Source organism: Serinus canaria, chromosome 2, assembly GCF_022539315.1.
Source record: "Serinus canaria isolate serCan28SL12 chromosome 2, serCan2020, whole genome shotgun sequence".
Classification (NCBI taxonomy): domain Eukaryota; kingdom Metazoa; phylum Chordata; class Aves; order Passeriformes; family Fringillidae; genus Serinus; species Serinus canaria.
The window spans coordinates 9,008,066-9,023,216 of record NC_066315.1 but is presented as its reverse complement, the minus strand read 5'-3'; the positions used below and the strand labels follow the sequence as shown (position 1 = coordinate 9,023,216).

The 15,151-nt window shown below is 38.2% G+C and overlaps 1 protein-coding gene across 3 annotated transcripts in view; it reads right to left on the bottom strand.

Annotated features, from left to right (window-relative positions):
* Window positions 1-15,151, bottom strand: part of DNAJB6 (DnaJ heat shock protein family (Hsp40) member B6) — a 57,876-nt gene that overhangs the window by 20,541 nt on the left and 22,184 nt on the right. For all 3 annotated transcript variants that reach the window (XM_030236839.2, XM_030236849.2, XM_018909186.3), the window contains exons 6-8: window positions 13,023-13,157; window positions 12,103-12,247; window positions 10,585-10,655 (exon numbers count right to left, since the gene is read on the bottom strand). In XM_030236839.2, the coding sequence (XP_030092699.1) occupies window positions 10,585-10,655; window positions 12,103-12,247; window positions 13,023-13,157 (351 nt within the window). The remainder of the gene's footprint in view (window positions 1-10,584; window positions 10,656-12,102; window positions 12,248-13,022; window positions 13,158-15,151) is intronic.

Genomic DNA, 15,151 nt, shown 5'->3' with positions numbered 1-15,151 from the left:
TTATCATGCAGGTCAGTGACTGACAGAAATAGTCCCAGATTTTGAACATTTGAGAACACTTTGTCACTTTCCAATTAAAATTCTGACCTTGCTTGAACTGCTGGTATTGGATACAGCCTGGTATCTCTACAGAAACAATCTCCATTTACAGTAATATTTAAAAATACTAAATAAAAGAATCATGAACTGTTTTTCTAAGGAGAAAGTTGCTTAGACAAGACTGAATAGTGGACTGGAAACAGAATTGGAGCCAAAAGGGCAGCAAAATTGCCTTCCAGGAGATGGAATCTGTTTGCAAAAGCCTTCAAAGCACTGAATTCAATTGAGAAGATAAATCAACAAATAAAACCACACTGTTGCAAGAGCAATAAATAGACACAGATGACAGTTCAGTTAGGACCTGAGTGTCCACCTCTACTCCAGTTTTAACTGAAAATCTAGAGGACCTAGATTTTAAAAGATTAACCAAAATAACCACAAAAACAGAAAACCCAAGAGGTTTTGACCTCTGTTAACAATCTATCATCTAACCTACGTGAAAGCTGCACTCTAAGTTGCCAGCTTGGCTCTGTGCCCCTTACAGGCCCAAACCCAACAGCAGAGACACTGACAATTTGGGTAATTTTGCCACCACACCCAGAAAACGCAACAGCAATCTGAATCCAGAGCCAGCATGAACCAAGGGCTGGCTTTTGGTTTCAGGAGGAGCTGGGAGGTGCAAGACAAAATTCCCCCCCACAAACAGCTCTCATAAAAGAACTTTCCACTACTGGAAACTATTCTGTGCAGGGCAACAAGCACCTCCCCTGCAACAGAGCAGCACGAGCATGCACTTGGCTTTGTGATTTATTCCACAAAAAGGGTTACCAGGGATGGAGTCATCACCTTCTATAAACATTTCGAGGGCAAAACCACACATGTGATCTCAGAGCAAGCACTAGAGGAGAGGGAAGAGTGGAAACCATGTAAGAGTAATCAGTTATTCTTATGTTCTCAATTTGGTTGATCAAGAAGAGCAGGGAGGTTCGAACACCTGTGTCTTCTTAGAAAAAGGTTTTATTTCCCTGAGTTGAGTTTCTTGTTTTTAGGAGTGATTACAAGAAGCATCTTCTCAATTAGTCACTGCATTAGAAGCCACTTAAAAGTCACTTTCTGTTCTATGACACTTTTCAAGACAGAGTTATAGCTATTAATAAATAAATTATTAATGGCTACAAAACTGCTATGAGAAAGCTTCAGAACAAATTACTCTACTTTCTTTTAACCTTTAACCAAATGGACTTTCTTTCAATTCTTTCAGGCTAATGCTTTCAATATAGATCAAAAGTAGGTCAATAGCAATATTTCAAAAGTACTTTTGAAATTTAGACACCCCCCCTTGCAATAGATCCTGCAATTTAGATACTATATAGGAGTAGCTGACATTGATATGTAACACCTCTAAAATATGAATATGCATAGTAAAGTACACATACTTTTGTTTTTACTTAACAGGGGTAAAAGCCAATCATCTACTTGTCGTTTTCTACCTGCTTCTCAAAAAGAAAGGATGTTTAGTCTACAAACACTGGGCAGTGACTGTAACAGGGGACTCAATTTGTACAGCAAGCAAAACTGCATCCTCCACCTCTGGAATAGGTTCCACACAGAATGCAATGCAAATCTTTGAAGATCATTGGAAAATACAGATAAAATTGATGGTATTGTTTTGCTTTGACAAGTTCCAGTTCCTGTACTTTTAAAAAAATTTGTTTTTAACAATTTTTAAGTTTTGAAGCTGTTTACTGCTAATGAACCTTCAAGGTGTGCACTGGCTACACACTTTACAAACTACAGCAATGTTTCTGTCCAAGCCTCCTTTTAGGCCAGAAAAGAGCAGAGCAGTACAGCACGTCCACTTGTTTGCTTTTCCATTAACAAGATTCCTTGTGTCACTACAGCTGGCTCTGGCCCTGCTGGTGACTGGAAAAAGCCTTATACTTTTTATTACTTGCTTCAGAAAGGAGACTGCACAAGGGCTATTTTCAGGGCTGAATATTTACATCTCAAAATATGGTTCCTTTGACCACTGAAGAATAACATTCTGGAGTTCTAGTGCTCTTCAAGCAGGATACCTTTCCCAGAAAATTTGGGGGGATTTTATCAGGATTTTACCACACAATAGCTTACCTTTTAGTTTTGTTACAAACTGTGTCTGTTCCTTATATGAACCAAATGCTGATGAATTACAATTCTAGGAAGTTGCCTTTCCTCAAGTTCTCCTTAGAAATAAACCTAACAAATGCAGCTCTGGGTATATACAAAACCCAAAATATCATCCACAGAGAGGTTTTTCACACACAGCCCTGTAGGACACTTCCCTGGCTATTCTGTAGAACCATTTTTCTGACACAATGCAGTCTTAAGGCATTTAGCACACTACCAAAGGTGATTCCATGAAAAAAAAGCCAGCTCTTTTCATCAGTCACTTAAAATTCAAAACACATGTATTGCTAGCCACTTGAGATATAACACACAATAAAAAAAAAAAACTTTAGATCATTAAAACATTGCCAGCATTCGAGCAAATGAATAGTTTACTCTGAAATGTGGATCTTTGCTGTATCATTACACTGATTAACAGGAGACATCCTAATCCTCAACTGAGGAGTTGGAATTAGGCTGTCTCAAGGTGTGCAGTCAGTAGCTGGTGAGAAGACAGGACAGACACAAGGGCTCATTGTATTGCAAATTCCAAATCTAACTCCCTGGCACAGTCATCACCGACCTCGCCCTGGCTCCTCCTCCTCCTCACTTAGCATCCAATTCATCCATTACAATAAAGCCACTTACCTGAACAGATCCAGAATGTCTTCTCCCACATGAAGTCCACTCTTGGCACCTACACATCCCAAACTGGATGCTTTAGGGCAATAGTCATCAGGCTGCCCCAGATGCACGTGGTGTTGGCACCTCTCTTCCCAGCTCCCCTGCTTCCTCAGCACCTCCCGAGAGACAAAGCAGCCCCCACATCACAAAAGCATCCCCCAGTCTGAAAACCACAGTAAGGGAACATGACCTGTGCATCAATGTCAACACATCAGGAGGGAGGAAGCCAAGGTACAGCCCATGGAGGAGGGCTGGAAGGAGCACTGTGCTCCAAGGTGCGTCTCGCTCTGTGCCCCAGGCTCCCAGAGAAACTTCCACTACTTCTCTGTAAAGCCCAAGCAATCTCTTCTCACTAGGAGATATTTTTCAGAAAGCTGGTCTTGAAGACGTGAAAGCCAGAGAAACTACTGCTCTTGGCAGCTTCTTCCAACAGTTAATCATCCATGTGTTAAAAATGTGTGTTTATCTTCTCATTTGAATTTGTCTAGCCTGATACAAATATTTATACTCTTCTTCCAAACAAGGCAACCTTTGATATGCACAGTTTTTTCTAACTGGTGTACACATTTTTTAGAATCAAAGTGGAATTTGGCACACCATCCTCAGGCTGCAGAAGCACCTCCCTTGCTTGTGCTGGCAGGGAAACAGCCTCTAGAGCAGGGCTGAGCCTGGGCAGCCAGAGAACAGGCAGGGTTCACTCAAGGAGGAGACACAGACAAACAGCCACCACTTCTGCATTCACTGTGATAACTCGTGATCATGTTTTCCTGATGAGAAAGGCAAAAGCCAAATGAGGAGAAAAGTCCTTGAAATTTATGCCAACAGCACAAAACAACCTGCATTGTTTTCCTGCTTCTCCCTTACTGGTTTCAAGGACCTTAAGATTTGCTGTCCTTCTCAGGGGTATCCATCCAATCCCAGAAAAGACAGAAGTAGCACTAGAGGTGTTTAATAAAAGAAACATTTTGGTGGTTGTCCTAACTCTCAAGATGAAGGTCCCCAAAAGGACAATCTTCTACCTCTTTGCAGTTACTCAGGAGCTCAACAAAAAACCAAGGGCAGGAGGCTTGTGAATGCTACTCCTGCTTGCAGGCAGTGCCAGATACAGCCAAAATAGCTCCAAAGGAATTTCTAGCTCTCTACCACTGTCCTGGACAGGCAGCTCCCACTTGGTGTAGAAGAGATGAATAATGTCCTTTCATTATCCAAGTGCAGTACATTTGGTGATAAGGACCTGACTGTATTTCCACAGGCACCCAGCAGTAAAAAAATGAGATTAGCAGAGTAATTCTCAGGGGTGTCTGAGTGACTACTCAACAGGAGATGCCCAAGTAACTCAAAGAACCCAAGTGCCTTCTGACAAGAGGCAGTGATATTACAGAAAGCCTGGCCAAAGTCCTCTGGAGACAGAAGGCCTTGTCCTCTAGCTAAGAAATGCTGCAGGAAAGGCTGAGCCTTGGCCATGTGAGTTTTCTCCATTTTCCTTCAGAAATACTTTCACAGAGAAGTTCAAAACAATTTTAAAGCATCCACAGTCTAGCTCCCCCTGGAAGGAGAATGACAGTGACTGATACTGCAGAATGCTCTTACACAAAAGCAAAGCACAGTATTTCCATTGCTGAGTATGACAAATATCACAACAGGATGACAAATGCAGATTTAGTTTCTGTGAAGAGTAAGAGGCAGCCTCCAACTACATGTCTAGGAGAAAACTTTGCCAGAGGTGGCTATGGTGACAGTTATGCAAATGTGTGATAAATTAGCAAGTTAATCTTACTCAGTGTATCAGTTACAAAGATTAACACAAGCTTGACATGTATTTCTGGAGGGAAACCAAAAGATGGATGAGGCTGCCCAGCTTTTCTATCAGATGTCTCAAAGCCTCTGCAGCCTTATGACTTTTTTTATTATTGGGAGGTAAGCTCCTCTCCTTCACCACAATTTAATCAAGCTTGTGACTGGAACCAAGACAGAAGATTCCAGAGCTACTGCTTTGCATTTTCAGCTGGTTTAGCAACACCTTCGAGCAACTCCATTACAGACACAGCCAGGTAATTCTCTTTTCTGGCCATCACAAATGTGTGTTCCTCAACATGAATACTATGACCAGTCAACCCAGGCTGGATTCCTCTCTCATTCCAGTAACTCAAATTCACAAATAAGAAACAATGCAGAAAATGTCAAATTTGACTTTCAACTTCAAAAAGAAGGAGGAACTGAAGCGTTCTCAATGTACCATGTTATCTGTTCTATCAAGTAACAGACCAGCAAGCTCACATGAGCTTTTCCAAACTAGGTGTTACTATTTCATCTCTGTCTAACATTCAGGTAAAAGAAAGGATTCATCTTTATTTTCACTGCTGGTAAACTAGCAGCTACATGGTTTTGTTTTTTTCTATTTTTATGAAATTCACTTGAAGTTGGTTGCATTGAAAAGAGCTAGAAAAGCCCTCATTTGAGAGTCAGAGGTAAATATAAGCTATAGGCTAAAGACAAATTTTAAGAGTTATTACCAGAAGCTTCTAAAAATATTTTTTCTTGACTGTCAATTTTAAGTCAGGTTCAAAAATTACCTCTTTTTAGTGAGCTTAAAATTAACTCAATATGCTGCAAAGTTAACTTTATTGTAAAAGCCAGAGAAACTAAAGAGAATTCTATTTAATCGTGTCCTTCTGATAAAATGTTTTACTTGTCTTCTCAATTAAACACACTTTAATCCCCACCAAAACATCTGAGAGTCTTCCACTTCCTTTATTCTTTTAGAAGGTAATTAGCAGTCAGGCCATCAGTGCAATCTACCTCACACCAGGAGAGCCCAGCTTTCAGGCCTGGGCACTATCACCTCCAAACTCCTGCCTATCTTTTGGCCACAGCAGCATGACAGAGCATAAAGTATTTATGTGGGGTTTTGATTAACTTTCTACCAGCTGTTTTAAGTGAGATAACACCTAATGCAGCACTGAGTCTGCCACCACAGAGTTTTCAGAGAAGTTTCAGTGACTTTAAATCAGCACAGCTTGCAGAGGCTCAGGGTTATGGCTCTGATCATCATGGGATTTTAATTACTTAATTTTTTTTTAATCTGACAGCAGCATCTCAAACATAAGGTTTACTATTTTGTGAATGTATGGCCTATATAACAGAGTATAAACCAACCATCTTCAGCTTTAACCTTTCAGGAGTGCACTTCACTCAACAACCAGCTCTAGCCAAGGTATATTTTTCAAAACCAAGTAGGAAATCCACTAGAATTATAAATTCAAAGATACAGTTTGTAACATTAACAAAGCCAACATTCTTCATTCCAGCCCTAGTGCAATGTAAGGACCATTTCAGCATTTCAGGTGGAAGGTAAGAAGTTCTGTACCTACAACAACCACTTTAAGACAAACAATAACAAGAAAACCCAAACTGTCTATGTTGAGGCAAATCAAGTCTGTGGTCATAACTCCATCATAAAGTAAACAAGCCCTGAGGGAGCAGACAGTGCAAACAGGCTTTCTTATGTTAAAAAAGACAAAGTTTCAAAATTTGGTTACTGCTGACTGGCAGATTACTGATGTCCATATTGCCATTAGCCCATGAGAATACCATCACTTAAGAATAAGCCTAAACACCAGAAAATCCAAAAATCATAACCAAAGAAGCAGATTTTCCAAAAATACTAAGAAACACTTCCACAAAAAGGTTAACAAGTATTTTATGTACCAAGCCCTTTTCAAAGGTTCTCTGACCACAAGCATCAAACAGCTGTAGCATTCATTCTGCAACACAACCATCTTCAGAAGCACTATCCTGTTACAACTACAGATTAAACTCAGGCAAAGGAGCTCACTGCTCAAACAGAACAGAAGCAGATTCAGGAACTCACATTTCCTAAAATAAAAAGTAAAATCTAACTTTATCACTGGACTATCCCACAGATGGTCTGAAACACAGCACAGCTAAATACAAAAGACAAACCTCCAGTTACACCTAATGCCAAAACACTGAAGGAGTCAAGGAAACAGGATAACCAAACACAAACACTGAGAAGAGATACAAACCCTCTGGGCTTAGAGATGATGGGTTTTTAAATCTTTTACAATCTTGTTTTCAGCATTCTAACTCAGCTCATCAATTAATCACAAGTTCATACAGGATCCACCTGACAAATGCTATGCACACACTCTCTGGTCACCTACACCACAAACCAAGCCCTCTGATTCTCAGCAGAGAAGGTATTGTGAGAACTGAGCACTGCAGGAGTGCAGCCATTTTACAGTGTGAAGCATTCCAACACAAAATCCCAAACTCCTTCAGTAAAGCCAAGTGGAAGGAGCAGATGCCATGCAATCTACAGAGAAACTGGGGTTAGTGTGCTGCACTGGGATTACTGCCATGCACAAGGGATGCAAAGAGGTTGCACCAGGAGAAAGCATTACAAAGTTCTTGTATCCACCAAAGAACTTTGAAGCAGAGCATGAAGGACTAAATGACCTGGCAGGTTCAAAAACTCCATCTTGGTTTTTCCAAACCATTGTTTTTCCAGGATACTTAATTTAAGTGGGATGGTGTCCCTAAACATTCAAAATTAATCCCTCATGTATGAAAAGATGGCACTTTTAATCCAATAGCACCTGGTTTTGAGAGCTGCCTCATCCCACTGTACATCTGTACCTAGCATTTGCTATCAAGAACTTTTTCTGTTGTTAATTTTTTTTTTACTATTTTGGCTAAAACTGAAGTTTAAGGAAATGTGCTGCCCTTCATGGTCTATCACTTCTAATAAACAGGTCTCGTACATCCATGCAAATTATGTATTAGAAAGGAACAACTTAAATATTTTTTTCAAAGCAACCTAACAAGTGGGGTTTTAGGAGAAAACACCTAAATTCAGCAAAGAAATTCTGAATATAATATGGAATGTGAGTTTATTTTGTGTTTTAAAAAAAGTAGCTGGATGCAAAAAGTTGCATCCAAAAAAATGTTGGATGTGATGTCATTTCAAAAAACACTGAGAGAGATGGAGACTGTCAGGTTTAGGTCAAGTGAACAATGACAAATTTTTCAACCTGGAACTGGAATTGTTGGTCCAATGACATATTTGGACCAAGACCACATATCCAGTTCAACTACCAGCCTATGGAGATGCTGGTGTGTGGGTATCTCGCTCCTGCAGAAATCTACTGCCAAATTCTGCCTTCTGCTGACTCATTCTCTGTGTTTTGCCAGTTTCTACCAAAGAAATGCAGCACTGCCACTTCAATGCTGCATTTTGGCCAGCTCAGACAAGCAGCTTTAGGGATCTGAAGGCAGAACAGAGACTACCCAAAAAACTGGATCTTGAGCAAATTTAGTGTTAAAAAATCTTACTATAGAACCCTGGTGGGACCTGTTTGTGTGTAACACTGTGAGAAGGATCACACTTTCCTAGGTAAGAAGATAAGCATGTGGATACAGATCTGCCACCCTAATTGTGTTCTTAACCTGAGCAAGGTAATTGAAATGTTACAGAAGATGACTTGGAATAAAACTAGAAGGCAAAGTTTGGCACTTTAATATAAAATCTATGGGTATCCAGAGGAAGGCATTCAAACTCAACTCCAGATTGTCCTAATTTTATTTGACTTGGTTAATCAATTTTAAAGCACTTTTTACAATTTACATAATTTAAAGGAGCACACTGCATCCTATAATATAAATTAACATTTTTAATAACTCAAGACATCACAACAAAGCCAAATTTTGAAATAAATTTCATGTTTAGTTATCTGGATCAAGAAGCAACATACATAGAGAGGGGAAAAAACAGCATTAACAAGAAAACACTGTTTAGTTCTAAACTAAGTTTGTGCTTCTACATCAAAAACACAACACTGAAGTGACAGGAACTCAGCAAAGAACTTGAAAAGGTATATAACTGCTTTAGTCCCAAAACCAAAGTATATATTTATTTTTTCTTCTACTTTTTTTTTTTTTTCCAGTTCTATCAAATTAGCATTAATGGTAGCGGGACAAAGGTACAATACACTAACTTTACTGCAAATACAAATTCTGTTGTAGCAATTTGTTAGCTCGGTTTGGCTTAAGTTGAAATGGTTTTCCTGCATGAAAAACAAGAGCAAATCTGTTCAATGTATTTAATAATCAACACATTTGTTAGTACAAAGCAGATGGTGTTCAGCAAGAAGGCATTAGATGATCATTTGAAAACACCATGCTTTTTTTTTTTTTTTTTTTCATTTTAACCACTAAGCCACCCTGAAGAGTTTTGTGCAGGCCAGATGTTCAAAGCCGGTGCACAAGTGAAAGCTGCACATCCATGACCTATGCATGGAACTATCCAGAACATGGCAGGTGTTAACATACACCATTAGTTACCTGCATGCTTTCTCTGTGACACACCAAAACCAAATAATCTTTCACTAAACTTTGAAAATCTGGTCTTAGTTACAAATGAACACTTTACTTCACTCCATTAATTTAACAAAGGGCATTAATCCATCTTTCGATTTTTGGTTGAGGACTAAAAATAAGAGTGAGATATCACAATCCTAATAATTTTGTCCAAATCTCCAAATCTTTGTTCTCAAAATAGCAAAAAAAAAAATCTCATAATTCTCAGTCTTTTTGTAATTATTAAATGTTAAAGAAATAAACATTCATCAAATGTATATTTATATTTACTACAGATTATTTTTAGGCAAATCTCACAGTAACTTCAGAAAACTTTTTAAAACAGAATTGCTTTAGACCTAGACTTAAAATAATTACATATTAGGGAAAAAGATGGAGTTAGAGAGTCAGCCTCTGAGTGCTTCTTAAAAGTAGGTGCTTCAAATACAGGTTTAGAAATGAAATTAAAAAGAATGTTTTCAGTCACATTGAAGAAAACATCTGTGAAGAAAAAAGGCCCTCATCCTTAAGATTGAAAAAAAAGATGGTAAGGGGGGAAAAAAAAAAAAGCACCGTTTTCCCAAGTTGCCCAAATCACACACAGACACAGGAAGGTTACAAATGCCATTCATGAAAGAATGCACCACAAACATCAGCATTTATTCATTTTGGAATTTTTTTTTTAGCAAATGACAAAAGACTCAGCTCACTGGCTTCACTTTTGTTTACCTTTTGCTTACATTACACATTTAAACATTTGTCAAAACTTACTAAAGTTGTCTGCATTCATGCACAACTAGAAAACATCCTTAATTTATTTAAACCAGAAAAGCATTACCAGAAATGTATTAACATTGTTCACTACTAAACATTAAAAAAAAAAAAAAAAGTTGAAATTATTAAAAAGGTTATCCTGGAACTGTTAACTTCACAGCAGACTTGAACTACTAATTGGCTCACATTTCAAATTGGAAAAAGCAAGATTCATGCTAGTGTTAGTGTACATCTCGCCCTAGGACTACTGAAGGATCATGGTTCACCTTGATCACAGAGAAGAAAAGAAAAGTGCATACAGAAGTTTACAACAATTTAAAGGACAAAAAATGGTCCAATTTATGTGGTCCCAACAATTAACTCAAAAGTCTATGACAAATACGAGCTTCTGTGAGCTACTTATACTACTTAAGATTGAGTACGGATATACAGAAAGTTGAATTCATTTGAAATCTTCAAAAAATGTTCCTGTCAATCCTCAAATGGTGGCTGTTAGAGCTTAAAATTTCTGTTAAATGCGTGCGTTGAATTACTTGTTATCCAAGTGTAGCTGCCGCTCCTTACCATTTACTGTTAGCGACCTTAACTGGCCATCTTCTTCAACTTCTACTCTCTCTTGTCCATTCTCAAAAATCCTGTAGGACAAAAACACCATGAGCCATTTTAGAGCACAGCAGGCAGTTTCAAACACACACCAGACCTCGGGTTTAGATAACAAACTGTAAGGGAGCAGCACCTGCTTAATGCAACTGTACTTGGCAAGCTTTGGTATTTACCAGCACCAGAGCTGGCACCAGCACCCATCTGTATTTCCCCACTGCTTAGTCAGGAAAATTGCCTTCTGGAAGCTGGAATCCTCCAGGATGTGGAGTTCACAGTTACAGCTGCCACCTCATACATTGTCACAGTTGTGCTCACACTACACACTCTTATCTAGGCCTAAATGCCTTGACAGATCAACTGCACAATCTTGACACTGCATTTAGTCCCTACCCATTTGTTAAATATATGATATTATAGACCCAATCACAATTTTGCATACAAGACAGTCTTAAATCCATTTTTAATTTGATCAGAGCAAGTAATTTGTAGACCTACTATACACCAACTTTATGACCAGCATGCATGTTACAAAATTTAAGTATCCCTGATTGAAAAGGGAAATTATTAAAGAGCTTTTGAGTTTTCTGATTTTTCTGGAATACAGTCACAGAAATGTATGATGACCACAACAGCATGTGATCCAGAGGCTGTTTGTTATTAAGTGGTCAAGATGATAGGAGCTCTCCAGTACAACAGTTCACAGAAGAGCCTTGCACTTACAAGTATAGGACCAAGTTAACAAACAAAACCAATTCATACTCCCTCACTTTTCTGTAATGAAATTGCCTTTAACTACTTGCTCAGTACTCCAATATTGATTATAATATTCCATGTAGGTTTTTCTATAGTTAACTAAGACGGGCTTCTCAAACACAATGACTTCCCCATTACAAGCATGAAATGGAGAGAAAGTACACTGTGTACAGGACTTGAAAATTCCCTGTCCAACAAACAGGCACCTTTTTCTCCAAAGCAGGCTGCAGTTCCTTGTTTCATTTAACAGACAGACTTCACTCAAACAATGACTAGTAAAGCACACTAAGCAGATGCTAGAGAAAATTCTTTCATAACATCTGCAAAACTAAAATTCTTCCCAATTCCCAGTCATAAGCCTCAGAATCAGTAGACACCAAGCACACTTTCGTTCCAGAAGTTCAAGCTGACTGGGCAGACCACAGTCAAGGACCATAATAAAAGATGCAGGACTACATAGGAGGTTCTAAAGCCTAAAAGAGCTCCAGCATTAAGTAACTCAACAATGCCAAGAAGGGACAGAGAACCCAATAAAGTATTTCAAGATGCTTTTAAGCATTCAGAGAAATCCAAGTAATATGATGAACATAACAACAAAAGTAAAACATAAAAACATGTATCACTATACATGTGTGAGTGCAAAGATACAATGTATTTATATGCATGTAACTATAGGTATGTAAGTCTCTACATATAGTTTCATACAAATATATTTATATCACTTACCTCTTTGTAGTAATTTTTTTGCCATTAACTATTTTAGTTGAGGTTGATACTGATTTGAAGTTTCCCATTCCACTGCCACCAAATGACGTAGAGGAGAATGATGAAGTAAGGCCTCCATGTCCCAGGGAGCCAAACGAAGTAAAACCTATTGAAAAAGAAGGCATTTGAATAAAATGTAATTTTGCATGGCTGCGGGATCCAAATTTATCATCCACTCAGACTACATGCTACTTTCAGGAAGCCCTCAGCTGGTTTCATCACACAGCATCAGTGACTAGATGGCATTAACACCAGCCTGAGAATAAAACCACAGCTCCAGCCCCATCCATTTCTCATATATGGACCTACAGTTCAAGTTCCAAATGCACAGCATTGTCCAAAAAGCATTTGTCAACTCCTGCCCTGAAAAAGCATTCAACCTTTATCCACACTTTGCACTCAGGGGAAAGCCAGCAAGTCCAATGAATCTGATCATCAGCTTTAGTGCAGATGTCGGGATGCCCTGAGCTGGCAGACAGAACAAATCCTGTATCAATAAGACCCCAATCAATGCAAAGATTCCCAGCACTCTATGTAGTACCATGGGGTTTAGGCACATGTTTTTCAGGACCCGTAATAAAAGCCATCACACTCCTGAAAGCAAACAGAACAAAAGAATTCTAAACCATGAAGAAACTGTAGCACCAAAACAAAGAAAACAGAAAGTTCTACTTCTTAGAGGTCTGTTCACTCTATATGAACTTTCAGGTAGCTCAAATACTCTAACTATGGCTAAATTTTCATTTACACCTTACAGATGGCAGCTTAATTAAAAAAAAAAAAATCAGTCACAGAATTGCCTGAATGGAGAAGCCAGCTTGTTGTATTGCAATCCTTTATGAGCCAAAATTGCATTCTTTCTTAAATGTAATGATACTTACTTGTGTCAAATGGAGAGAAACCACTTCCAAAAGCAGGGAATCCGCCAAAGGCAGAGAAAAAAGATCCTCCACCACCTCTGCTTCTGCTTCCCCTTGGACCCCGCCTGCCACCGAAGAAGTCCTCAAAAGGGTCTTCTACAAAACAGAAGACAACATTTAAGAGTCAGTATTACTGAGAGATTCTGTATTTAATCATTAGGAATTATTTATTTAAAATTTTTTAAAAAATTGTTAACAGGTAAGATTCTTCCTTTGAAACATTTACTAAGACTCCCCCAAAGGTGATTGCTATGCTCCTTCTGGACTAAATTCTGCTTGCTTCTGGACCTAAAAATAATTTTATATATATAAAGTAGCTTATTTCCTTATTTTACCTGTTTAGCATTAAAAACTAGTAAGACTAATGGAAAATAATGCATACCTGAACTTTCTAGCTTATTTCTATTCAAGATTCATTGTGGATCACCATGATCAGAAAACTAACTTCCAGATAGGTTGTATTAATTATTGAAATCTAAAAACAGCAGCCAGGGATTGATGACTCATAATCCTAAAGTGTTCCAAGTGTTTAATTTAGCACTTGCCACATTAGATACTCCAAACACGTATTCTGATGCACATTTAGCAGCAAAGCATGGAGGTTTACACACAGTGTCCCAAGGAGGCATTCACTCTGTACCAAGTAGGAAGGAGAGGGCAATAACAGAGAAAAGAGGTCATGAAGAAAATGTTATTTCAGATTCTAGTTCCACTGTTATGTCATTCAGAACAGCTATTGTTCCATCCCCACCAGGAAGACAATAGTCTCTTTATAAAATAAAAAGGAAAAAAAAAAGATGGGGGAGGTGTCAGGCCGTGGGGTACAACACCAGCACCTACACATACAGTCTTTATTTACTAGAATTATCAGAAAACTGCTTTTCTCTAATTCTCCTGAGACAAAGAATAACAGAAAAAAATTGCAATCATAAACCAGGAAGTCAGTAAACATAATATTTGCATTAAAACCAGAAAAGTTTAGGAACTACTCTCTTCATCAATCACAACTCTTCCAGAATGAATGTTATTGAGAACACCAATGATTCTACCAAGTTTTTCAGTATTGAAAGTTCAGAATAAGCTTTTAATGAGAACTGAAGAACCTGGTGATAGCAGCAATAGAGGTATGAAAAGAAGGAAAGACTTGTGACTGCCTGACTGTTCAGAACTACAGGTAACAAAGTGAAGGTCAGAAATGCAGTATTTGTTCCACTTCAGGTACCTCCACAAAAATCCAAGCTGATTTATGATAAATCACCAAGTTAATACACTATGCATTATGCATCATTAAGTAATCAATATGATAATAAAACTATGTAAGTTACCATCTGGTTTTGTGCAATTACTTAAACATGAAACGTCCCAATGTATTTATGTTGAGCAAGGGCAGCTGCTAAAAAATACCCCTGCCCCCTCCTAACCTCCATAGTTATTGAGTAAAACAACACAAGATCAAACTTTTATCTTGCATACACTGGCAAGCAAGTGGTAAGAATTTTTACTACCTTTGTCACTTTTTGTTTTGTAACTTCTTTTCTTTTCCATGTAAAACAATTTTTCCTCAATATAAAGATGACCTATTATTACCTTTATAGAAGTTAACTAACACCTAAGAATGGAAAATGGGAAGTATTATAATTTCCAAAACAAGCACTATGTCCATTTTTAAAATAGGCTAGTTTTGTCAGTCTAGCATATCAACCAGCAAGTACAACCACAGCAGTTAATTGTTTTGTAGTCCAATTTATTCTCACAGGAATGACTCATAGGTTAGTTATGAAGGTCATTCACTCACGTGTACAAATGATCTATATACTATATTACTCCCACTGTTAAGCTTTCTATTTATAATCCAAATTTTCTCGTTACCTGGAGTTTGAATAAAAACAAAACAACCTATCATGTAAGCTCTGAGTTTTTAACCTCCCACAGTGTATCAGCCTATTCTGCAAGTGAATCTCTCCTCCCCAGCACAACAGCTGCAGAAACAAAGTTATTTAAGGGAAGATCATAGAGATCCCTGATACCAACCCAGCTCCTCACTGAATTACTGCCACACCAAAGCCTAACCAAGACTTGGACATGACTTA